The sequence below is a fragment of the Apodemus sylvaticus genome, chromosome 14 (genome assembly GCF_947179515.1).
Source record: "Apodemus sylvaticus chromosome 14, mApoSyl1.1, whole genome shotgun sequence".
Taxonomy (NCBI): Eukaryota; Metazoa; Chordata; class Mammalia; order Rodentia; family Muridae; genus Apodemus; species Apodemus sylvaticus.
This window is the reverse complement of record NC_067485.1, coordinates 65,417,871-65,445,488: the sequence shown is the minus strand read 5'-3', so window position 1 is coordinate 65,445,488 and position 27,618 is coordinate 65,417,871. Positions and strand designations below refer to the sequence as shown.

The 27,618-nt window shown below is 35.7% G+C and overlaps 1 protein-coding gene across 1 annotated transcript in view; it reads left to right on the top strand.

Annotated features, from left to right (window-relative positions):
- Malrd1 (MAM and LDL receptor class A domain containing 1) overlaps nucleotides 1-27,618 on the top strand; it is a 719,676-nt gene that overhangs the window by 483,786 nt on the left and 208,272 nt on the right. The window contains exons 29-30 of the mRNA XM_052156848.1: nucleotides 11,874-12,002; nucleotides 26,708-26,866. Of these exons, the coding sequence (XP_052012808.1) occupies nucleotides 11,874-12,002; nucleotides 26,708-26,866 (288 nt within the window). The remainder of the gene's footprint in view (nucleotides 1-11,873; nucleotides 12,003-26,707; nucleotides 26,867-27,618) is intronic.

Sequence of the window (27,618 nt, the reverse complement as noted above, 5' to 3'; positions counted from 1 at the left end):
TCCCCTTACAAAGCTCTGATATATTTTGCTTCCCTAGCTGTATCATCTACATATTTCTTTTTTAATCCATTTTGCTCTGCTCAGGGGAACATCCTGGATTTATTTTCGTTGCTGATTTCTCAGTGGTTAATTAGAATTCTCTTAATTGTACCACTCTGGTAGAAATGCAAACGTGGAATTAGGTGATTATCTTGATTATCTGTGACTCATAGGAATTCATCTGGCTGGATGATGCTTTCATTCTCTTAATTGCTTTAGATATAAGCAACATGCAAAGTATTAAACTAGTTCTTTTAATCTATAGTAAGATTAATATGTAATTTCAATGATTAAAAATGGAAAAGAAATGGAAGTATTAAGAAATTAATTATTTTATCCCCAAATAATATCTTTTTAAATCTTGTTAATATATCTCTTGATCATCTTTATGTAAATTATCATAAGCCTGCAAATATTTTGGGGAGTAGAACCAGAAATTGAATGTTATCTCCCATATATTAAAAATTAAAAACACATTGAAAAGTAGTTTGACTTAGTTCAGCTTTTTCTGATCACATTTGTCTTTTCAATAATTAGGGGAGTTTGTGAATGAATAAAAAGATCTTCATCAAAAAGGCCCACTGAAGACCTCTTCAGGGTAATAAGGACTTGGCATTCAAACAACTTTAACTTCCATGAGGCCCTTGTACCTTGGGAAGGCAGAAAGCTCATGTCTAAGAAGTGGTTTTGTACTTAACAAGTCTTGTTTGACTGTAATTGCACTAACAGCAATATTGCTCTCTGTAGAGCACAAAGAAAAGTGAAAGATGTTCCTCTTTTATCTGATATCTCTTCTTTCTTCTTAAACCTTTACATGATTTTTTGTGCAATCATTTAAGCCATTAATTTGAAGTGCACATCAATATTTGGTTTAAATTGCATGAACATAAATAAGAAATAGATATTTAAAATGCAGCTATATGTAAAATGCTCAAGGTACATATTTGGTTTTATGATAGATAGGGAAGTTTGTTTATATAATTCCTTCAAAAGTATATAAGAGTTTATAAAGTCACATTTTTATTTTAAAACAGTATAATGTCAATCTTAAGTATATTCCTCTACATATGCCAACTGAAATCACATTTGTTTATACTAGTCTAAGCTCTCTCTATGCACTGCAATATAGCCCAATAGTTTCTTACTCTGATCATTTTGACACTAACTGAAGTTTCTTGTCATTGAGATCACTACGGTGACAATTTCAAATGTTTTGCTATCAATGGTCTGATATGCACACTGTCCTTTTATAAACCACACATTCTCTCTGAATATAAAATATTTAAATGATCATAGATAACACAGAGAATAAAGAGTAATGTCATTTCTAGACATGCGGAAATTCTAACCACATAATACCATCTTGCTGCAATGTTGAAAATTTCTTTTATTTACAAACCTTGCTCCCATAGTCTTTTCTAGAATATGAGATCAACTATAATGAGCAGTTTCCTATGAAAAAAATATTTGTAGCAGAGATGTTCCCCTTTTATTTCCTTCAAATAAATGGGAGTATCTTAGGAATAATAGTTTGTAATATATTGTAGGATTTGCATTAGGAAACTAAGAAGAATAGAGTTTATGAAGAAATTCTTATAAAGAGTGTTTTCTTTTAGGTGAGTTCCCTGTCATACCCACTCCTAGTTAAGTATCTAAAGGCCATCTCAAAATAATAAGGCATTAAATGTATATTAACACAACAGTACAGGATGGCGTTACTTTATGCGCCTCTGAAAGTAATCCATAAACCTCAATTACATCACACCACATCCTTTCCCAATCTGTTGGTTGATGTTTTGTCCTTTTGACAGTATCCTTTGCCTTACAGAAACTTTGTAGTTTTATGAGGTCCCATTTGTCAATTCTTGATCTTAGAGCATAAGCTATTGGTGTTCTATACAGGAACTTTCCCCCTGTGCCCATGTCCTCAAGGGTCTTCCACAGTTTCTTTTCTATTAGTTTCAGTGTTTCAGGTTTTATGTGGAGGTCCTTGATCCATTTGGAGTTGAGCTTAGTACAAGGAGATAAGAATGGATCAATTCGCATTCTTCTGCATGTGGAAATTCCATTTTTATTTGTTTTGTTTGTAATTTTAGAATTTCAATAACAGGACAATATTTACTTAGTTTCCCCTACCTTCTCCTACCTATCTTCTTCCATGTACCCACCACTCTCCTTCAAAGCCATTCACTGGGGTTTGGACTCTGTGATCAATTATTCTTCCCATTTGTCCAGCTGTAGAAGGAATGGCACATTTATAAGACAAGCCCTACATCTAAGGCTCAGGGAACATCATGGAAGAGGGGACCGAGAGTTTGTAAGAGCCAGTAGACCACAGTATTTGCTGTGAGACAGTATCTTCTCTTTTTTACAAGGATTTGCACCCATGAAAATTTTATTATATTGTTACCTCAGCAAGTCCTGAACAATGACAACACCAGTTGGCATGGCAACAAAAGTGAGAGAAATCTCACAAGGCTGAGATAAAGAGCTATAGGCAGTGGATGGCTGCTTAAAGAAGAATAATCGGTTTTCTCTAAAGATATGCCCCAGCTAAGTACCCAGTGCCAAATGATCAGGCTGAAACACATGTGCATATGAGCAGCAAAACCAGACTCTGCTAAGCTATTATTTTCTTTGGAGAAATATCTAGTCTTATTTGGATGCCATGTGCTGCTACTCAGAATATTTTGACCAATATTGGCTTTCCATTTCTGATGTCATCGCTATAGAATGTGTGAGAATATCTTTCATTTTACATATTTGTCAACCAGCTCAATAGCTATGTTTATCATTTGGCTGACCAAACAGATTGATTATGACTGTATTTGTGCAAGATACTGGATTACTAAATAATCTTTCTTTTAAATTTACCACTTTCTTATCTTAAAAGACACTTTCTTATGATTTTAATGCCACCTCCTTTAACTTTATTTGTGCCTGATATACCTGATGTTCCATAGAAACCATAGATATTTTTCAATTCACTCAATTCATTGTACCTCAGAATACTGACTTCCAGTCTCTTCATATCTCTGCAGTTACATATTTCTGATGAAAATAAGACTTATTTAAAGATTTAGTGTAGTTTCCATATTTTAAATAATTCAAAGAGTGGGTGTTAACTGTTCAAAGTCAAAACATCATTTCCCCATGGATTAATTATATAGATTCATATTCATATATTGAAAAAATGTAAAATAACCCCAATCCCATAGACTTGCATACTGAAGAGTGTTTATATACTATTTTGGTTTCACAATAAATTCTCACTAGATTTAATTACAGTAATGTAACAAGGTTTCTCTACTTAAACAGTTGACTATACTCTTAGATTACCTCTCCTTTCTTTTTCAAATTTGCACCATCTTATATCATTAATAGTTAGGTGGAGAAACTGTGCAAGATTTAGCTAAAGATGTTTTTATAAGTTTAGCAGTATAAAGAAGCTAAAGGCATCTCAAAGGTAGTACAAATGCACTAAGGTGGAATCTACAAAAGTTTTTTCTTTCCACTCATAAAAATGCACCCTAGGCCATATTTGCTGTCTGCAGGGACACAGAGGGATCACTAGGTACTGTGGTACCCTGAGTCTTAGATTTCTGGTGGTGCAAACCGCCAGGGGTCTGCCTGCACTCAGGAACTGAGCACCTGGGCAGCTTTTGTCTGCCAGCCCGCCGGGCTCTGGAAGCTGTGGAAGGAGAGAAGCCCCGCAGCCATATTTGCTGTCTGCAGGGACACAAAGGGATCACTAGGTGCTGTAAAACCCAGATTTCTGATGGTGCAAACCACCAGGGGTCTGCCTGCACTCAGAAACTGAGCACATAGGCGGTTCATCTGCAAGCCAGTCCATCGTAGGACCTGCGTCCTATGTGAGAATCAACAGAGGGAGTGACCCCCACCACAACTTCTTCCCTTCATAATAGAGCAGACAGAGAACACCTGGTTGGCCTTGACAACCTAAATATAGCATTGCTTGAGGCAAGATTGAGAAGGGCTCCAAAGGCACAAAAGAGGAAGCCAGCATATCAATAATCTGTGCCAGAAGAAACCCATCCAGTGTTGCAGAAATAACCTTAAAGATCCACAGTAGGTTGAAGCTCCAGCCAGTGACAATAAGACCATCTAACTCCTGGGAGAACCAGATGGCTAAAGGCAAACGTAGGAACGTTACTAACAGAAACCAAGGCATTATGGCAGCATCTGAACCCAATTCTCCAACATTAGCAAGTCCTGGATACCCCAACACAGCAGAAAAACAAGATTTGGATTTAAAATCACTGGTCATGATGCTGGTACAGGAACACATGAAGGACATACTTAAAGAAATTCAGGAGAAAATGGATCAAAAATTAGAAGCCCTTACAAGGGAAACACAAAAATCATTGAAAGAAATTCAGGAGAATACAAAAGCCAATAAGGAGGAAACGCAAAAATCACTTAAAGAAATACAGGAGAACCTTGATCAACAGGCAGAAGTCATTAAAGAGGAAACACAAAAATCGTTTAAAGAATTAGAGGAAAACACAAACAAGCAAATAACAGAACTGAGCAAAAATTTTCAGGATCTAAAAACAGAAGTAGAAACAACTAAGAAAGCACAAAGGGAGACAACTTTGGAGATAGAAAACCTTGGGAAGAAATCAGGGACCATAGATGCAAATATCAACAACAGAATACAAGAGATAGAAGAAAGAACCTCAGATGCCGAAGATACCATAGAAACCATGGACTCAACAGTTAAAGAAAATGCAAAATGCAAAAAGCTTGTAACCCAAAATATCCAGGAAATCCAGGACACAATGAGAAAGCCAAATCTAAGGATCATAGGTATTGATGAGAGTGAAGATTTACAACTTAAAGGGCCAGCAAATATCTTCAACAAAATTATGGAAGAAAACTTCCCTAACCTAAAGAGAGAGATGCCCATGAATATACAAGAAGCCTACCGAACTCCAAACAGACTGGACCAGAAAAGAAATGCCTCCTGTCACATAATAATCAAAACCCCAAATGTACTAAACAAAGAAAGAATACTTAGGGCAGTAAGAGAAAAAGGGCAAGTAACATATAAAGGAAGACCTATCAGAATTACACCAGATTTCTCATCAGAGACCATGAAAGCTAGAAGATCCTGGGCGGAGCTCATGCAGACTCTAAGAGAACACAAATGCCAGCCGACACTACTATACCCAGCAAAACTCTCAATTACTATAGATGGAGAAACCAAGATATTCCACGACAAAACCAAATTTACACAATATCTTTCTACAAACCCAGCCCTACAAAGGTTAATACGGGGAAAGCACCAGTACAATGAGGGAAACTATACCCTGGCAAGAGCAGGATATTAAGCTTCTTTCATCAAACCCAAAGAGGATAACCACACACATATAAAATTTAAATAAAAAATGTTAGGAAGCAATAACCACTACTCATTGATATCTCTTAACATGAATGGACTCAGTTCCCCAATAAAAAGACATAGACTAAGAGACTGGTTACTTAAACAGGACCCTACATTTTGCTGCTTACAGGAAACACACCTCAATGTCAAAGACAAAAACTACCTTAGAGTAAAAGGCTGGAAGGCAATTCTACAAGCAAATGGTCCCAGGAAACAAGCCGGAGTTGCCATTCTAATTTCAGATAAAATTGACTTTCAACCTAAAGTCATTAAAAGAGACATGGAAGGTCACTACTTGCTGGTCAAAGGAAAAATCCAACAAGAAGAACTCTCAATCCTGAACATCTATGCCCCAAATACAAGGGCGCCCTCATTCATAAAAGAAACTTTACTAAAGCTCAAAGTACACATTGCACCTAACACAATAATTGTGGGTGACTTCAACACTCCACTTTCACCAATGGACCGATCAGGAAAACAGAAACTAAACAGGGAGACAATGAAACTAATTGAAGCTTTGAACCAATTGGAGTTAACAGATAACAGAACTTTTTATCCCAAAGCAAAAGAATATACCTTTTTCTCAGCACCTCATGGTACCTTCTCCAAAATAGATCATATAGTTGGTCACAAGACAGACCTCAACAAATATAAGAAGATTGAAATAATCCCATGCCTCCTATCAGATCACTATGGAGTAAAAGTGGTCTTTAGTAACAGAAAAAACAACAGAAAGCCCACATACACATGGAAACTGAATAATACTCTACTCAATGATACCTTGGTCAAGGAAGAAATAAAGAAAGAAATCAAAGATTTCTTAGAATTTAATGAAAATGAAGGCACAACATATACAAATCTATGGGACACATTGAAAGCAGTGCTAAGAGGAAAACTCAAAGCTTTGAGTGCCTTCAAAAAGAAATTTGAGAGAGCTTACACTAGAAGATTAAAGGAACAACTGAAAACCCTGGAACAAGAAGAAGCTAATTCACCCAGGAGGAGGAGAAGACAGGAAATCATCAAACTCAGGGCTGAAATCAATCAAGTAGAAACCAAGAGAACCATACAAAGAATCAACAAGACCAAAAGCTGGTTCTTTGAAAAAATCAACAGGATAGATAAACCCTTAGCCAGACTAACCAAAGGGCACAGAGAAAGTATCCAAATTAACAAAATTAGGAATGAAAATGGAGATATCACAACAGAAACCGAGGAAATTCAAAAAATCATCAGATCCTACTACAAAAACCTGTACTCAACACAACTGGAGAATCTGGAGGAAATGGACATTTTCTTAGACAGATACCAATTACCAAAATTAAACCAGGGTCAAATAGACCATCTAAACAGACCCATAACCCCTAAAGAAATAGAAGGGGTCATAGATAGACTTCCAACCAAAAAAAGCACAGGACCAGATGGTTTCAGTGCAGAATTCTATCAGACCTTCAAAGAAGACTTAACACCAATACTCTTCAAACTCTTCCACCAAATAGAAACAGAAGGAACACTACCCAACTCCTTCTTCGAAGCCACTATTACGCTGATACCAAAACCACACAAAGACCCAACTAAGAAAGAGAATTTCAGGCCAATTTCCCTTAAGAATATCGATGCAAAAATACTAAATAAAATTCTTGCCCACCAAATCCAAGAACACATCAAAACGATCATCCACTATGATCAAGTAGGCTTCATCCCAGGGATGCAGGGATGGTTCAATATACGGGAATCCATAAATGCTATCCACTACATAAACAAACTCAAAGAACAAAATCACATGATCATTTCATTAGATGCTGAAAAAGCATTTGACAAAATTCAGCATCCTTTCATGCTAAAAGTCTTGGAAAGGACAGGAATTCAAGGCCCATATCTAAACATAGTAAAAGCAATATACAGCAAACCGGTAGCCAACATCAAACTAAATGGAGAGTAACTTGAAGCAATCCCACTAAAATCAGGGACTAGACAAGGCTGCCCCCTCTCTCCATATCTTTTCAATATAGTTCTTGAAGTCCTAGCTAGAGCAATTAGACAACAGAAGGAAGTCAAAGGGATTCAAATTGGAAAAAAAGAAGTCAAATTATCACTATTTGCAGATGATATGATCGTATACTTAAGTGACCCTAAAAACTCTACTAGAGAACTCCTACAGCTGATAAACAACTTCAGCAAAGTGGCTGGCTACAAAATCAATGCAAGCAAATCAGTAGCCTTTATATATTCAAAGGATAAGCAGACTGAGAAAGAAATTAGGGAAATGACCCCCTTCACAATAGCTACAAACAACATAAAGTATCTTGGGGTGACTCTAACCAAACAAGTGAAAGACCTATATGACAAGAACTTCAGATCTCTGAAGAAGGAAATCGAAGAAGATCTCAGAAAATGGAAAAACCTTCCATGCTCATGGATTGGCAGGATTAATATAGTTAAAATGGCCATCTTGCCAAAGGCAATCTACAGATTCAATGCTATTCCCATAAAAATCCCAACCCAGTTCTTCATAGAGCTAGAAAGAGCAATTCTCAAATTCATCTGGAATAACAAAAAACCCAGGATAGCTAAAACTATTCTCAACAGTAAAAGAACTTCAGGGGGATTCAATATTCCAGACTTTAAACTCTACTACAGAGCAATAGTGATAAAAAACTGTATGGTATTGGTACAATATCAGGCAAGCGGATCAATGAAATAGGATTGAAGACCCAGAAATGAACCAATACACCTATGGTCACTTGGTCTTCGACAAAGGGGCTGAAAGCATCCAGTGGAAAAAAGATAGTCTTTTCAACAAATGGTGCTGGTTCAATTGGAGGTCAGCATGCAGAAGAATGCGCATCGATCCATTCTTATCTCCTTGTACCAAGCTCAACTCCAAATGGATCAAGGGCCTCCACATAAAACCTGACACACTGAAACTAATTGAAAAAAAACTGGGGAAGACCCTGGAGGACATGGGCACAGGGGAAAAGTTCCTGAATAGAACACCAATAGCTTATGCTCTAAGATCAAGAATTGACAAATGGGACCTCATAAAACTACAAAGTTTCTGTAAAGCAAAGGACACCGTCAAAAGGACAAAACGTCAACCAACAGACTGGGAAAGAATCTTCACCAACCCTAAATCCGACAGAGGGCTAATATCTAATATATACAAAGAACTCAAGAAAGTAGAACCCAGAGATCCAAATAACCCCATTAAAAAGTGGGGTACGGAGCTAAACAAAGACTTTTCACATGAAGAACTTCGGAGAGCTGAGAAACACCTTAAGAAATGTTCAACATCATTAATCATTAGGGAAATGCAAATCAAAACAACCCTGAGATTTCACCTCACACCAGTCAGAATGGCTAAGGTAAAAACCTCAGGAGACAGCAGGTGTTGGCGAGGATGTGGAGAAAGAGGAACACTCCTCCACTGCTGGTGGGATTGCAAGATGGTGCAACCACTTTGGAAATCAGTCTGGCGGTTCCTCAGAAAACTGGGCATGTCACTTCCTGAGGACCCTGTTATACCACTACTGGGCATATATCCAGAGGATTCTTCAGCATGCAAAAAGGACACATGCTCCACTATGTTCATAGCAGCCCTATTTGTAGTAGCCAGAAGCTGGAAAGAACCTAGATGTCCTTCAACGAAGGAATGGATACAAAAAATGTGGTATATTTATACAATGGAGTACTATTCAGCCATTAGAAACAATGCATTCATGAAATTCTTATACAAATGGATGGAGCTGGAGAATATCATACTAAGTGAGGTAACCCAGTCTCAAAAGATCAATCATGGTATGCACTCACTGATAAGTGTATATTAGCCTAGAAACTTTGAATACCCAGGACATAATCCACAAATTAAATGATGTCCAAAAAGAATGGAGGAGTGGGCCCTGGTTCTGGAAAGACTCAGTGCAAGAGTATAGGGGAATTGCAGAACAGGGAAGTGGGAAGGGGTAGATGGAAGAATAGGGGGACGGAAGAGGGCTTATGGGACTTGCGGGGAGTGGGGACCCAGAAAAGGGGAAATCATTTGCAATGTGAATAAAAATAAAAATAAATAAATAAATAAATAAATAAATAAATAAATAAATAAATAATGAAAAAACCCAAAGGCCAGTCATTAAATTCACAGTTGTAAGGACAAAGCTATTTTGGGGTGTACATAGTACTAAGCTTCTTGGGCCAAATGTTTTCTAAGAAGAAAGTAATTCTATTGTCTAAATCAATAAATAATGATGAATTTGGCAAATGTTTGTAACGGCTTTATGCACAAAAACTCTAAACTATTTTAAAAATATAATTGTAATAGCTTTCTGTAGGAAACCAATTTGAAACAAACTGCATCCAGTAAAAAAAAAATGCACCCTAAAATTAAGTAAATTACCGAAACTCAGGTATACCAGCGTATAGTAATTCAAGCAATAAAGATATTTGTTTATAAGCTTAATTATACAGATTATTTAAAAATCATTTTATAATTTTAAAATACAGTGAAGCTATGAAATAACATTTATCTGTATATCTATAACAATGGAAATTTAGAAATATGAATACTTTGAAGATTCTATGAACATCTACTAACTCCCCTTTAATGGAACTACTGTATTCAGTTATTATAACTTGCACTTATTATTAATTATAAACTAAATATTAAATGATGTGTTAGTCCCAGTAGAATATAATGGAAACTTCCGCTCCACCAAAATGCCGAGTGGAAAGACAGAGCTAATATTGCTTAGTAAAGTGGAAATAATCCAGATCAAAAAGCTCTTAGAGGAGGTGAAATCAACAATGTCAGACCTAGGTGAAAGATGACCAAGACAAGGGAACAAGAAAACAAGTTGTTTCTTTTAGTCTGTGGTTAAGCAGCACCCTATGAAGGACCCACAAAGAAAAAGTCTGAAGCTGGACAGGAAATTGTTGTGAAAATGATGGGAGTAAAGTATATGTCATAAACTGAAACACTGAGGCAGAGGGCAAAATTTAACTGCAGAACTTAGGGGAAAGGTTCTATAAAATGAGTCTGATCCAACAACTACAATGGATGTTTGACCTGTGAACTAGAGTTTTAATCTATTTAAACAAAAATGATCAGCCTTTAAAAGGCTGAAAGATACAACCTGCCCCTTTCTTCTGAAGTATTGGCTTTTGATAGAATCTGGGAGAAAAGAGGTCACTGTTCTCAGTTCTAGTCTCACTTCTGAGGCCATCAGGCTTCTGTGGATATTTACAAGGGTACAGAGTTAAACAAAGAATTCTCACCTGAAGAACTTCGGATGGCGGAGAAGCATCTTAAAAAATGCTCAACTTCATTAGTCATTAGGGAAATGCAAATCAAAACAACCCTAAGATTTCATCTTACACCAGTCAGAATGGCTAAGATTAAAAATTCAGGAGACAGCAGGTGTTGGAGAGGGTGTGGAGAAAGAGGAACACTCCTCCACTGCTGGTGGGGTTGCAAATTGGTACAACCACTCTGGAAATAAGTCTGGCGGTTCCTCCGAAAACTGGGCACCTCAGTTCCAGAAGATCCTGCTATACCACTCCTGGGCATATATCCAGAGGATTCCCCACCATGTAATAAGGATACATGCTCTACTATGTTCATAGCAGCCCTATTTATAATTGCCAGATGCTGGAAAGAACCCAGGTATTCCTCAACAGAAGAGTGGATGCAAAAAATGTGGTATATCTACACAATGGAGTACTATTCAGCCATTAGAAACAATGAATTCATGAAATTCTTAGGCAAATGGATGGAGCTAGAGAACATCATACTAAGTGAGGTAACCCAGACTCAAAAGGTGAATCATGGTATGCACTCACTAATAAGTGGTTATTAACCTAGAAAACTGGAATACCCAAAACATAATCCACACATCAAATGAGATACAAGAAGAAAAGAGGAGTGGCCCCTGGTTCTGGAAAGACTCAGTGAAACAGTATTCAGCAAAACCAGAACGGGGAAGTGGGAAGGGGTGGGAGGGAGGACAGGGGAAGAGAAGGGGGCTTACGGGACTATCGGGGAGTGGGGGGGCTAGAAAAGGGGAAATCATTTGAAATGTAAATAAATTATATCGAATAAAAAAAATGCATTATCAAGCAGACTTCCCTGGTTAATGGTTACGACCAGTGTTGAAGAATTTGTATAGGGGGCGCTGGTAGGAAGATGCATGGTGACGGTGGTAAGTATGCATTGATTACATGTACAAACTTCTTTTAAACAAATTAATTTAGTGAAAATGCCAGTGTTGAGCGATGCGATGAATAACTGGTGACATGAAACACAGATCCAGAAGTCTACCTTGGACAGTTGTTAAAAAATCACTAACTTTAAAATTAGAAGTCTATGTGACAGCTATCTTAAACGGTAATGACAATATTGAATCCATACTGTTTTTTTTTTTTTTTTCCATAGTTGGAGAAACCACTGATATTTGTTCAGAAGTCACAGATTTTTTGTGCCAGGACAAGAAGTGCATTGCTTCCCACTTTGTTTGTGACTACAAGCCGGACTGCTCCGACAAGTCTGATGAAACTAATTGTGGTAAGTACATCTCCCTGTCACACTGTGGACTGATGAGCTCCTGCCTTCTCTAGTGGCATGCATGGATCAGAAGAAATGATCTTTTAAGGGCTGGAGAGGTGGCTCAATATATAAATCTCTCTCCACATAAGTTTGAGGATCTGAGGTTGACTCCTCAGAATGAACATACACTTGACCACAGTAGCACAAGTCTGTACCCTTAGTGTTCCAAAGGGAAGACAGGAGCAAAAGACAGAAGAGTGTTCAGAGACAGGCAGGCTAGCTAGCTAAATATATAGGAAAAAAGAACAAGTTGACCTTAATTTGAACATGTAAAATGAAACCCATGGACAACCACAGCTGCTCTCTGACCTCCACACAAGTGCTATGGAACATGCAGAATCACACACACACACACACACACACACACACACACACACACACACACACACACGTGAGTATTTATGCACTATCATAAATATTCAACAAAGATAACCACTACTATTACTGCTGCTGCTGCTGTTTCTGCCATTCAGGAAATTACATTTACACTGCCAAGTATTTTCTCCAAGTTTTCTGCAAGAATATCCAAAAACACAGCCCTCTTATCCTTTTTACCTTTATAAAGAAAACTCCATAAAATCGTATTAAAGATGTCACCATCATATGAGCTTGTAGAACTAGATCAGAGAGGTCAGAGGTACAAAACAATAAACTAGCTATCTATGTTATACACTATCTTTTTTAACTATATTTCTTTTACCATCCCTCCTTCAAAGGAGGTTGATTTAGAGATAAAATAGAAAAAACCCTAAAAGTAAAAGTAAGTACATTTCTGTTAATTCTGTCATATTAGATTATGCAACTATGAAGTTTGCATTATTTTCTAATCTATTCTTTGAAGTATGAAAAATAAAACAAGTTTATAATTTATTATAAGTACAAGACATGTTATGTGCATCTTCTTAGTAAGTCAAATCTCACCACCTCTTCTGTGGAAGAGGTACTTGAAAATAGGCCAGATCAAAGCTGAATCATCATGCCTTTGCCTTCTGGAAGTCTAGAATATTAGCCTTGTACTTCTATGTCTGCCTCCAAAGAGAATCTTGTTTGGTTTCGCAATGATTAGGATTGAGATCAGGGCCTTGTACATGATATGCAGAGAATCTACCATTGGGCTTGAGCTTCAGTTTATTCACACAGAGTCTTGAAATCATACAGGATGTTTACTGCAATTATAGTTTGTCACAAATAAGCCACCCCAAAAGCTAGTGGTCCAGACACCACCTTCATATTTGGTCACTCTGTGGGTTTCTCTATTTGTGTCCATCTGCAGTAGGCAGGAGAAATGATGGCAGAATAAAGAACCCATCTATGAGTATCACTAGGAGTCATGCTGTTGTTAGTTTTTCTTTTTATAAGATGAGTAGTGTTCGGTTTACTTGTCATCATTTTCATTCTTGAGAACTAATACTACAATGATTCTGCCACAGCACTCACTTTTTCCCTGTATAATTTTATTTGTTGTTACTACTTCTTTTTTTGGATGGTATATTTAGATAGGGTTTCTCTGTGTAACCCTAGTTGACCTGGAACTCATTCTGTAGACCAGGCTGGTCTGAAACTCACAAAGATTCACCTGCCTCTGCCTCTGAAGTACTGAGATTGAAACTTGCAAGTTACCCATTAAACAACATCTCCCTAAAATAATAGACCACGACAACCAGTATTCTCTAACTGTCTATAAACTTATGGGTTGTAAGTAATTCATGTGAAGTTTGTCTTGATATTGCTAGCTTATTTCTACTTAACATAATGTTTTTAATATTTATGTTATCAAATTGAAAACTGCATTATGGATGCTACAATATTATAATATTAGTATCATATAAACTATACTGACCAAAATGACTCTTATTAAATTTTCTAACATTATTTCTATGTAATTTTAAATTACAGAAAAAAAATACAGAAAAAAAGAACCAAACCATGACACTAGTTGTAAGAAATTAATTCTAATAAGGTCCTAAAAAATCTCTAAATCATTTGTGAATTCACAGTTTTCCTCTTAAAGGTACAGTGAATAGATAATCTAAGAACCATTACTCAATGGAGGAATGGATACAGAAAATGTGGCATATTTACACAATGGAATACTACTCAGCAATTAAGAAAGTGAAGAAGTATAGGGCAAAACCAGAACGGGGAAGTGGGAAGGGGTGGGTGGGAGGACAGGGGGATAAAAGGGGGCTTATGGGACTTTTGGGGAGTGGGGGGCTAGAAAAGGGGAAATCATTTGAAATGTAAATAAAAAATATATCGAATAAAAAATAATGAAAAAAAAAAGAACAATGAATTCATGAAATTCTTAGGCCAATGGTTGGGACTGGAAAAATATCATCCTAAGTGAGGCAACTCCTTCACAAAAGAACTCATATGGAATGCAGTCACTGATAAGTGGATAGTAGCCCAGAAGCTCTGAATACCCAAGACAAAACTCACATATCAAATCATTCTCAAGAAGAAGTAAGGAGAGAGCCCTGGTCCTAGAGAGGCTTGATACAGCAATGTAGGGGAGTACCAGGACAGAGATGTGGGAGGGGGTTGATTGGGGAATGGGTGTAGAGAAGAGGGCTTATGGGACATATGGGGAGGGGAGAACCAGAAAAGGAAAAATCATTTAAAATATAAACAAAGAATATAGAAAATAAAAAAAAAAAAAACAGAAAAAAAAGAATCATCAGTATACAATAGAAGTTGGGTTAATTTGTGCAAAATCTACAGGAAAAATAGTTTGGACATGATACCACTGGCATATAATTGAGTAGAAAGAAATGTCACTTTAGGGTTCAAATAAAAATATCTCATTAGATTGTTCTAATTTTATTTCTGATGCTATAACAAAATATTCTTTTAAAAAATGGGGTGGAAGTTTATTTTAGCTAATAAATCCAGAGTACAGTCCATCACTGTGGGAAATCCAAGGTAGTGAGAGCTAAAGAGGGCTCTCCCTTTTCCTCTTTCTTATACAATTTAGGATGCCCCTACCTAGAGAACGGTTTGGCCCACACTGGGCTGGATCTTTATTTAACTTAATCAAAGTAATTTAAGTTAATTTAAATTAACATCACAAATTAACTTAATTAGGACAATCTTTCACAGATGTCCCCACATGCCAATCCAGTGTATACAGACTTTCCTTGCGACTGTCTTCTCATGTGATTCTAGATTGTATCAAGTAGAAAATCTAATATAAACTCTACCAGTATTAAATTGCCTTTCTTAATTTAGTACATACATTGAAAATATTTATTTAAACATCAAATTCTTCTATAAAATTCTGTACATAGTATATGCAAGAAACAAAGAACTGAATATGTAAATATTTCTATTATGAAAAATTCAAGTGGAAATACTATATTGAATTATAATATTCTGTGATTATTTTTATAATTCGAGTTTCATAATAAATTTCCCTAGTTTAATTTTAAAACATAACAAATACTGCCAATGAGATTATTACCATTTACTTGTAAATTACAAATAAGTGTTTATGATGTGTATGTGTATGCATGTGTGTGTGCATACAATATAAATATAGACTTACAAACATAAAAAATAATTCTTGATATTTTGATTATCCAAATATAAATGATGCTTTACTTCATATCGACTTACATTGTTTTAAATTTATCAAAGGTGATGTATTGAAAGTATACAAATATGATCTTGGCTTTAGAAACTAAAGTCAACTGCATACTCATATAATAAATGTTATTCCAACTTTGACAAGCTACTTAAACGAGTATTTGTATTTAAGTAAAAAAGCAATGTGGTGTCAATAACACAGGCAATTTTCCTCAAAACACTTGGAAAAAAAAATTTCACATCCTTAAAGTGTATTCAAAGGCAGATAGGTGATGATATATTAGCTTTTCAAGTTGGATTCATTGGCATTTATATTAATGGCCTTATAGTTGCATTGCAAGTGTTAAAAGTGTATTCCTTTCAATTAAATACATAACTTATTATGGTAGTAGTATAAATGGCATTTAGAGAAATACATGGAATAATCTGACCTTTGGAAATATTAAAATGTAGTCTTTAATTTCTACTAAGACTCTCACTTATTAAAGCTAAATTAAATTATATTAAAACTGAGAGCTACCATTATTTACATTCTCAGAGAATCATTTTTCTAATCTTCATAGTAAATAAGCCACTCATTGTTTAGTAGTCTATAAATACTAACTCCATATATTAAATAAAATTATTCATTTAATATATTGAATTGTATCATAACTTGGTTTATTATTCTGGGAGTGGTCATATGAGAATTTTCTGTTTCAATATGTTTGCCTTCATTTGAAATTTTCTCCTTATTTATTGAGAATAGATATTTTTGCATAACGTATCCGGATTAGTTTCTGCTTCCCTTACTCTTAGTTCCTTCCCACCATTCTTCCCAACCAAATCCACTCCTTTTCTGTTTTTCATAAGAAAACAAACAGACTTCTAATGAATAATAATAAAATAAAAGTAAAATAAAAAGATAAAACAAAAATTAAAACATCAGAATTTGACAAAACAAGCAGTCAGAAAGATAAAGGAGTCCAAAAAAAGACATAAAAAAAACCCACATACTAGTTTCCTGCATTCATTAATCCCATAAAAATTCTAAATTGGAATCCATAATCTGTCTTAAGGACTGACTGGAGATCAATGTAGGTTCTGTGCTTGCTGCCAAGTCTCTATGAGTTCGTATGAACTTTGATCATGATTATTTAGTGGATCTTGTCTTCTTGATGTCCTCCATCCCTTCTAGCTCTTAAAATATTTCTGCTTCTTCCTTTGTGGGGAACCCTGGATGTTGAGGGGAAAGATTTGATGAGCATATCTGGTTTAGGACTGGAGTGTTCTGAGATTGTGTACTCTGAATAATGTTTGGCTGGGAGTATCTATATTTGTTCTAGTTGGCTGTAGGAGGAAGCTTCTCTGATGATGGATAACCAAGGCACTGATCTATGAGAATAGCAGAATGTTCCTAGGTTGACTGTTTTAGCACAGTATTTTTAGTGCCCCCCAGTCCCCAGGCTATCTATTCTAACATTCTTGACAATATAAGTAGTATCAAGTATGGGTTCTATGTCATGGAGTGGGTTTCAAGTTACATCAGACATTGGTTCATTACTTCTACAAGCTGTGTGTTACCAATGCACTGGCATACAGACAGACATCATTGTCAATTACAATATTTGTAGCTGGCTTGGTGTTTACATTTCCCCTTTGGTATTTTGCAGAGTACCTTCCTGTCCCGAAGAAGCTAGCATAAAGTGAAGGATCTATGTAGGCACTAGCTTAACTCCTCCGCTTCAGGAACTTGTACAGGTGTCATCATCAGCAATGGGGCTATTATGTTAGTTTGTGGAGAGCAACCTGTAGTCTTGTCAAAGGCATGGATTATTTGTGACTTGCCATAGTACCCCTTTGGCCAACAACTCAATTAGATAAACCCAGTCTCAGTACTGGAAGATTTGTTTAGTGAGAAGAGAAGGTTTGCTGGGGTCCCTCACAATTTCATTTAGAACACCTTCCTGTATGTGTATGTTTTAACAAACCTCTATTATATTAGGTTTCCATACTCCCCATCAAATGGCCCTTTATTTAGCTATCTCTCCCAATATTCCCTCCACTGAGGCCTTCTCTTTTCTCCCCTCCCCATTAATCCAGCAGTTCCAATCCTTCTTCATCTATCCATAATTATTTATTCTATTTCTCTTCCCTAATGAGATTTATCTGTTCCTCACTCCATATATAATCTTTGTGCTTTAACAGATTGTTGCTGGGGTTCAATCATATTTTGTATCCCATGGTCCTTAATATTACCACACAGGAAAGTACAGATCCCATGACTCTGTGTTCCTATTATTCTAGTATATTCTATTAGGTGGTAAACAGGCATAAAACTCTGGTTTTCTCCATCCTATTACAGAAAAACATCATTTGTAAAAGTGAGATAATGCATTTAAGATAATTAGTCAATTATTTTAAAATGGTATCTTTTCATTACTATATTTATTGTAGTAGTATCCTATCAAGGGGTGTACAGTGTTGCAATAGATGGATCCTTTTGCTTCTCCTTAGAGCATATGCACACAGAACTCTCCAGCTGTACCATTATTTCTCACCCATTCAGATTATTTGAAATCATGTTCAATATAAACTGACCAGAATTAAAAGAATTATTCACTTGAAGTAACACAAATATTCCTATACCTTACATTGTGGTATGATTAAATCATATGAATATGTGAAGGTGATGTGTAAAAATAATTTATTATGTATTTATTTTCATCTTTATTAGTATTTACCCTGAACATGCTGACATGTGGATAAATAATGTACCACTGGCGAAATGTCTGCTGCTTAAATGAATACCAGTAATGTTTTAAGTTCATTGAAAGATCATCTTCAAAAGTAGTCACTATTTTGAAAAATATGATAATAGTCATTATTGGGAAATATAAAACCGGTCCTATCATTTACTGAAAGTTTACACAGATACAATGCAGTTTAGAGGTACTCAATCATTACTTAGGAATTTTACAATAACTCAAAGTAATAAAAAATTGAAGTTATAGTACAGTATAATTAATAGCCTTCCAATAAATGATAGCAACTATAATTCCCAAAAACTACTTCACATATAACCCACCTTGAGAATTAGTATGCTCTTGGTCAAGACACCTGAGATTTAAACTGCTCATTCAGTAATGAATTTGATTTTACATGAAATGACAAAAGGGGGGCACATTAACGATGCGTAGAACAGAAATTACATTCTTGGCCCTCCTGGCAAAAATTGTTAGGCTATGATACATTTTTTTTATTCATTTGAAGTATTCAAGCTATATAAAATCAAATCTATTCATTTTATTTATGGTAGCATTATAACAACCAGTGAGTAAAACATATTTAAACTTTCACAAAGATGACAGAGGTCAGTGAGAACAGCATAACAATTTGAAAAAGGACTCTGCTTAGAAGATAGACAAGGAAAACATACTTCTCTTCTTACCCTATTCTTCTTTCTGTATGATGAGTATGTGTGATACCAGAAGGAATGTGGTTCTCTAATGTATGAATGAGAATAAAGATGTAAGGGTAGCCTACAGGGAAGACTGAAGTTACAGCACTGTACCCTGAAGTTGCCTAAAACTGGAAACTTCCACACTTCATTGAGATATGTGCATTGCTGTGGTTTAAAATTATTGTAGGTTAGTATTGTGAGTACTTGGAGAAAGATGTATGTCGCCATACAGCATGAAATCTAAGAGCTAGTTGCTTTAAATCTTTAGTTAAACAATATCATCCAAAGTACATAGCACTAAGAACCCCAACCTTTAGTTGTCTTCTTATAGAACTAGCTACTGATAGAATTTTTAAGAATATTGTAGATATATTATGAGGATACCTACAAATATATTTTTAGAATTATTATAGATAGATGGAAATATCAATGTTAATATTAGAAATCCCAGATGATCCTTGCCTGGTAGAAAGGGGTACAGACCAATACAACCCTTCACTCTCTAAAGGCTCCAATTCCATTCCTGTGCAATGTAGCAAAATGTCTTTTATATAGGACCAAGTCACTAATATTTCACATGGGCAAAACCTCCAGTTTTCTCCTCCCTTCTCTGGATGTCTCCAAAAGATTAACTTTGAATTTTACTGGTCTTGTTCTGAATTCTCTGCCTTGAGTTCAATTTAATTTATTTTTAGGATACTACCTGCTTCCCATGACCCTAAAATATATTCTCCCATGCAACTTTTATTATTTTAAAAAGAAACCTCCTTTAATGCAGTTAACACTACATAGGAGCTCAAAATGTTTTGCTTCCCTGTTGAGAAATGCTCAGGCCCTAAGCTTCAGTCTCTGCTACTGAAGCTGTATTGGTAAACTATAAAATTCAAAACCAAGCAAGTGGAGAACACACCACAGGCAACCTGACAAGTGCTATGTGCTCATCACACATATTACTCATCAAAGAAACTAAGAAACACCTGGTCTTGCCTCATTAGTGAATTTTCAATGTAGTAAGTAGGTATGCGTTATATCTGTGTGTCCTGACAACATAATCACCAAAAGGGATCAGTTGGTACAGCAAGGTTATTGATCCTCATCTCAGCATGAATAGCATAGGAATTGTCTTGAAGTCCCCAGCAAGTCATTTTGGATGCACCTTATGAAATATTTAAAAGTCCTATCCAACATCAGAAAGCCCCCACAAGGGTTTTGTACAGCCTTCAATATCTGCATCTCTCCATGAGAAATCTGTGCAATGATCTGAGAAATTCATGTCCCTCAGATAGTGGTCTCTGAAATATCTCATTATGTATTTTTATAAGTAAAAGAAACAAGTTTAAAAAGCACCTGTAAAATATAAATGTGAGCTTATTCTTAAATATAAAGACATATTTTTACTCAAAAATGAAAAGAAATACCAAATTTTTCATTCTTCTGGCTTAAGATAAAATCAAACTTTTCTGAGAAATCTTTTCTAAGTAGTTTCCAGCGTCCAGATTCTGTTTTTGATTTGTATTATTGTTTTATATCTTATTGCAAATAAGTTCTCTTTTCTCACATGCATCCTGATTCCTCCTAGTTACTCCATACCTCCCCTTACTTCCATATCCACTCCTTTTCTTACTATCAATAGACATAAATAATGGAAATCATGATATGTATGCATGGAACCTAGTACAGACCCATGCAGGCCCTGTACATATGGTCTCCGTATCTGTGATTTCAGAAAAGCACTGGTCATATTGATTTAGAAAGCTTTCTTTTCTTGGTGTCCTATATCCCTTCAGGCTCTCACACATCTTCTGTCTCCTCTTCTATGGGGTCCCCTTGGGCCCCAGGGAGAGTATTTGTGGAGATATCTCATTTCTGGAGATATCTGGCTGTTCCATGGTCTCCCAGTCTCTACATAATGTCTGGCTGCCAGTCTTTGTATTTGTTCTCATCTGCTCCAGGACAAAGCTCTCTGATGATCTGATGATGGCTGAGTAAGGTGCTGATTTGTGAGTACAGCAGAATGCCAATAGGAGTCATTTCCTTGCTATTTGGTTTAACCCTAGGTGTCTGAGTTATCTAATCTCAGGTACTTGGTTCCCCAAGCAAGGCTAGGTATTGTTTCCATTTCATGGAATGGGCCTTAAGTCAAATCAGACAGTAGTTGGTTCCTCTCCCCCCCCAAGCCTTGTGCCACCATTGTCCCAGAATATCTTGCAGTCAAGATACGATGTAGATTGAATACCATGGCTGCCTTGGTGTTTATGTTTCTTGTGTTTCTTCTTCTCAGTGCCATGATCACTGTGCCAAAGATGACAGAATCACTGGGTGAATGGTCTATATAGACACCAGTTTGACTTTTACACATTCAATGAGTTGTATATGTGTTGCCATCAGCAATGAGGCCTTGACATCAGGTTGTGGAGAACAACCTGTAGTCTTGGCAACAGCCTGGATTGACTGCAGATTGCTATGGGACCTCTTGGTAAACAATATAATTAGATATAATCTGATCCGTACACTGGGAGCTTCATTTGGTGACAAGAAATGGACACTGGCATTCTATCTCCCAATTATTTGGTGATTTCATTTAAATAAATTTCATATATGAATATATTTTATGAAGTTTCTAGTATATTAGACTTTCATACACATCTCCAATGCTCCTTAATTAACCGTCTCTCCTTGTCTCTTCTCTCCATCTCCCCACTCTATCTACCTGTTTCAGCTTCCCCTCATTATTTCATAATTGTATATTCTATTTCTTGCTCCTAACAGCCTATATCTTTCTCTCCTAATCCCTTACTTTATACTGAACCCCTGTGGTTCTACAAATTTCAGTTTGGTTATCATTGATAACAGTTAATATCCATATAGAAGAAAATACATACCATATTTGTCTTTGGGTATGGGATACCTCACTCTGGACAATTTTTTTTCTAGTTTCATTCATTTACTTGTCAATTTCATGATGTCATTTTTTAAATAACTGTGTAAAACTCCATTGTGTAAATGTATCATATTTTCTTCATATGCTTCTCTGTTGAGGAACATCTACATTGTTATATTCACTGGCTGTTATAAATAAACCAGCAGTGAAAATGATTGATCAAGTATCTGTGGTAGGATAAAGGATTCTTTGTGTTTTTGCCTGATAGGTATATAGCTAGATCTTGAGTTAAATGTATTCTCATTTTCCTGAAGAATCACCACACTGACTTTCAGAGTTTGTACTCCTACCAACACTGGATAAGTGTTCCTCTTACTTCACAGACTCATTAGAATGAGCTGTCACTAGTTTTGTTGATCTAAATCATTTCGACAGGCGTAAAATGAAATCACAAATTGGTTTTGACATTCATTTCCTTGATTGCTAAAGATATTTAACATTTGTTTAAGTGTTTCTCAACCATTTGAGTTTCCTCAACTGTGAATTCTTTAACTCTGTACCCAGTTGTAATTGTGTTATTTAGGTTTTTGATATCTAGTTTTTGAGTTCTTTATATACTTTGCATATTATTCCTCTACTAGGTGTTGTGTTGGTTAAAAATATTTTCTATTATATAGGCTGCTGTCTTGTCTGAATAATAATGTCCTCTGCAGAAACTTTTCCTTTTCATGAAGTTCTATGTATTAATTGTTGATCTACATACCTATTCTAACACTGTTTTCTTTAGAGAGCCTTTTCCTATGCCTATGAATTCAAGGATATTCCTAACTTTCTCTTCTATCTGGTTTAGTGAATCTGAGTTTATGCTTAGATATTTGGTCCATTTGGAGTTGAGTTTTGTGCAGCAGCATAAATACGGATTCTTGCATATGTGACCATCCAAATTTACCATCACCATTTGTTAAAGATGCTGTTGTCTAGATTTTCATTCCAAACAATTCCTAAACTATCAAAGAGTAGGAAAAGGAGATTCACATCACATTTGGCTAGTTGAATTACAAGCTACATGGGGAGAGGATTGTTTCAGTTTAACACATATCCTTCATTTAAAAAGGGGAGTTATTTAAATTAAAATGTTCTGTCTTACTATACACAAGTGGTACAGTGATATATATTCAAGAAAAACACATTCACATAAAGTAAAAATAAAGAAAAACTTTTATCTTCAGTAAGACCCAGAAAGAATTGTTAAGAAAAGAGTAACCAACTGCTAGAAAATTATTTTTAAAAACATAGATATAGGTCTAAGCATAAATGTTTTGTAAAGTCAGTTTATTTTAGAGAGATGATATTCTAACATATTGTTGGAGTTGAAAAAATTGTAAAGATGAGGCAGATTCAGCTGAAAAACTTTGGATCCAAGTAAATGTTACTGTATTCAAAGTTAAGATTTGTAAAGTTAAGAGTGTGTTTAGAGTGTGAAAAAATGGACTATTTTAACCAAGATAAAATAACATAAAAGAGTGTTAAAGATGATCAATATAGCTTCAGTTTGTAAGGTAGATAAGATAAAGCTTGAATCAGTGTGGTTGTTATGAAACTTTAAATAAACACGACACATGGAGGGACCCATGGCTCCAGCCAGATATGTAGGAGAGAATCAACTTGTAAGGCATCAACTGAAGGTGAAAACTTTGGTCCTGGGAAGGCTCAATGTCCCAGTGTAGGGGAATGCTAGGGTGGAGAGGTGGCACTGTGTGGGTGGGTCACATAGCACCCTCATAGAAGCAGGGGGAGGGAGGATGAGACAGGGGGTTTCCAGAGGGGAAACTGAGAAAGGGAATAACATTTGAAATGTATATAAATAAAATATCAAATAAAATACTGTTCTAGCAGATTGAAAAGCATATAAACTTCAAACAAGGACATGCATAAATTCTCAAAGGAAAATTACCCAGGTTCTGGTGACATTTTGGATACATAAATAAAGGATATAGAAGCAATACTGACTCTGGAGGTTGAGTCTTTAGAGAAGATGAGGTGTCTGCTCAATGGAAATCTCACAGAGGACATACTTGTTGGAGAGAACAGAGATGGCTTAGAAGCAATGGATGCATATTCCAAATGGAACGTCCAAAAATGTTTGATATTATCAATCTATAATTCATCATGTGCTTATATTTGTAGAACATCTATTTAAAAGTAGATGAAAAGGAAAAGTAACATTGTAGAGAATGAAAAACATAAATAAGAACATGAATTTTGAAGTGAAGATGAAAGACTGACACAAGTTACAGTAAAGAGATAAAGAGGGACTGTGGCACTGGAAGGCAAGGAAACATGTATGACCTTAAAGGAGATGAGCTGTAGACTAGGAATAAATTTCTGATGAAGAATCAGAATCAGCAGCAGAGATTAGCTTTAGAAAATAATCACCTGTTTTAGGATGGAGAGAATGAAATGTACGATAATATATCCTGGTTTCTGATGTATCTTAAAAGTTTAAGCCATCTATGATAGTTAAGTTGAACCATCAGGGACAAGATTATCCAACTGGAAAGTAAATGGAACAAAATCTATTAGGTTTAGGAGTCAGGTGTAAGGTGCATGGAAATACAAATACCATAGAACTCGTGTGAGATAGAATAAAAACAGTCTGGGGCATACACACGATGGTTCTGAATATTTGATTATGTGTTGACTGAATGCTTGGATCAATTGTTTGTTTCATCTATGCATAGTGTAATCCTATTCTCTATTATAGGATGATAACATGACATCCAAATGAAGAAATCTCCATAACTAAGCACATAAAAATAGATTAGCCATTTTAAATGAATTAAAACAATGTACTAAATGAAGGAAAAATATTAAAATTCTTTAGCTTTTAGTGATAAAATGAAATAGTGCTTAAAGAAGTAAAATAACTGTTTATAGAAATTTCTTAGGAATTCAGTAAGTTGTAAGAGGGCATCAATTCTGTGTGTTCTGTCTTCAGCATCCATTTAACAGAGAGCTTTTTGGTGATTAAGCTTTAATGAGCTAAGATTAGCATTTTATTAAAAAACGTATGAGCAAAAAGAAACGAAAGAAACAACAAAAACTTCATTCTTTTAAAAGAGAGGAAGTGCAATGGCTATTTTAATTGCTGCAAACTGATTAAGTAAGCTAAGTTCTCTCTGTCTGTAGAACAGTAAGATTTTACAGTATGCTCAGGAAATATTAATTCTTGTACCCAAATAGAGACCAAATGAAAATCTGGTTTCTGGGACATTATTTTAGATCATTTCACATGTGACAAGTGGATATCATTTATCTATTAATTGCTTTCATTTTGAAAACTTAATTGCTTTTGAATGAGTTGACAATCAATACTTTTAGAAGGTAACTTCATTTGTAGTTTAGTGGCTAACCTAGATGTGTGCCCAGATGATATATAGATTGGTTTGTGTTCAGCATAGTCTACTGCTTTACCCAAAGGCACCTTTTTGTCATAAGCAACTTTGCCTTACTAATGGTCTACCTATGCTATTGAAACACTAGAGCACATCTGAATGCATTGAACATCCACACCATGGAATATGTTTGTTTATTCAGCCAGAATGATTCAGATGAACATAAAGTTAAACTCAAGGTTTGGGCATCAACCTGGTTTGTATGTCATTTGTGAACATTATTATTTAATCCAGACAATTATATAATGTGTAAATGACAACACTCAAACAAATATTATAGGTCATTTGAGAGAGGAAGCATTACAGAATAAACAAGTTACTACCAATTAGTGTAAATATTTCAGCTATGTAAAATTCACATATGAATAATTAAACTATATGAGTTATAGAGATGTTTCAGTGGGTAAAACACTTGCCATTTAGCATAAAGACTTGAGTTTAAAATTTCAGAACTCATGTAAGGCCAGGAATGGTGGCATGAGTACCTGGCATTTGCTATTTTATGGATTATTCTTTGTTCCACCCTTCTCCAGTCCCTTTTCTACCCCTTCAACAACCTAACATAGATAAGACAAAAAAAGGTAGAAAGGAAACAGGGCAATGTTTTTATTAGACTACTTCCCAATGATTCGGGGCATTGAATTCCTTGGGGAAAGTTTGATCTTCACCATCAGGATGTCTGTCTTTTTCTTCCCTTTTCTTTGCCCATGAGTTCTTAACAAATGCTGACCAACAATAGCCAACCAACCAACAACCAACTCCACCTCTTGGGCCCCTATCATTTAGATATCTTTTGAGAAATTCCCAGAATTCCAAATATCATGCAACCACAGAAAACATCTGCAACTGGAGAAACCATGCCTCTGCTACATCAAGTGGCAACTCATAGTCAACTGCTCTGGACAATCTGCAACAGCCCCATATCCCATACCTGGGATAAAAAAAAAAAAAACATATTCTTACAATATTTCTGGTTTTTAAAAAGAAATCAAAATTTCAGAATGCTCACTATAGATGTGCATCTGTGTTTCCAGTGTTTCTGTGGATAGAGTGGAGGCAGAGACAGGTGAACAAATCTTTGGAAGTAGCCCAGCCAAATAACCTGGCATAGGGAGTTGCCAACAGTAATGAGATGCTCTATCAAATAACATGGGAGGACAAGCACAGACACCTGGGGTTGTCATACACACAAAACAAAAGAATCATGAGATTAAATGATTTGAATTACCCAAAATATGGTGAGGTATAGAGTGTTGTAGACATTTTCTGAAGAGTCTGTGAACATCTTCTTTCACTCTAGGCCATTACGTAAAAACTGCAGGAAGCTGCAATTTTGAAACAACAAGAGACTGGAGTGTGGACTGTGGACTCACCCAAGATCCTGAAGATGACTTGGACTGGAGCATTGGCAGCATAATTCCTACTGAAGCCTTGAGCCAAGATTCGGACCACACTCCAGGTACATTTGTCAGGTGAAAGCAAGTCTAGTGGCGGCTATAAATGTTCCCGTAGGGTAGAACTTGGTAAGTTAAGTGACAAGGCCATGGCTTCGGTTTTAACTACTGAAAGGTTAAATGGACTCAGCTGTCACTGTCACAAGAAATCCATGACTCTTTACGAACAAAAAAATAAGTAAGCATATTACATAAAGAAACTTAATTAACTCCTGACAGAATGACATTTCTCAGTAAAGATAGGGTGTGCATAAAGAAAAAACTTCACAAAGAAACAATTTTGAGAAATAATAGTCAGACTGTGATCAACCCTCAATGACTGTACCACACACTCTATCGTACATTTTGGTACTCAGGACAGCATAGGATGACGTGTGAAATATTTTTTTAAAAAAAACTGATCCTTATTGCAAAGCATTTAAAATTTTTCTTGTGACATATAATTTTTTTCAAATTATAATTTTTTCCTTGCTTTTTCTTTCTCTAAACCCTCCCTTGTTACTTTCCTTCATGCAATCTCACCAAAACTACGGCCTCTTTTTTCTTTAACTGTTGTTTTAGGAGGCTATACATTTTATTGTTATATATATTTTTTGTTGTTTTTTTAAAGTTAACAAATAGCCTGAATACTTGATTTACTTCATCTCATTTGTCAACCTGAGCAGTATTATGGGGATGGGTTGACGTAAGTTGTTGATCTGAGTAAAGGAGATCACCTACCATAATGTAGTCTCAAGCCCATTGGCAATCTGAATAG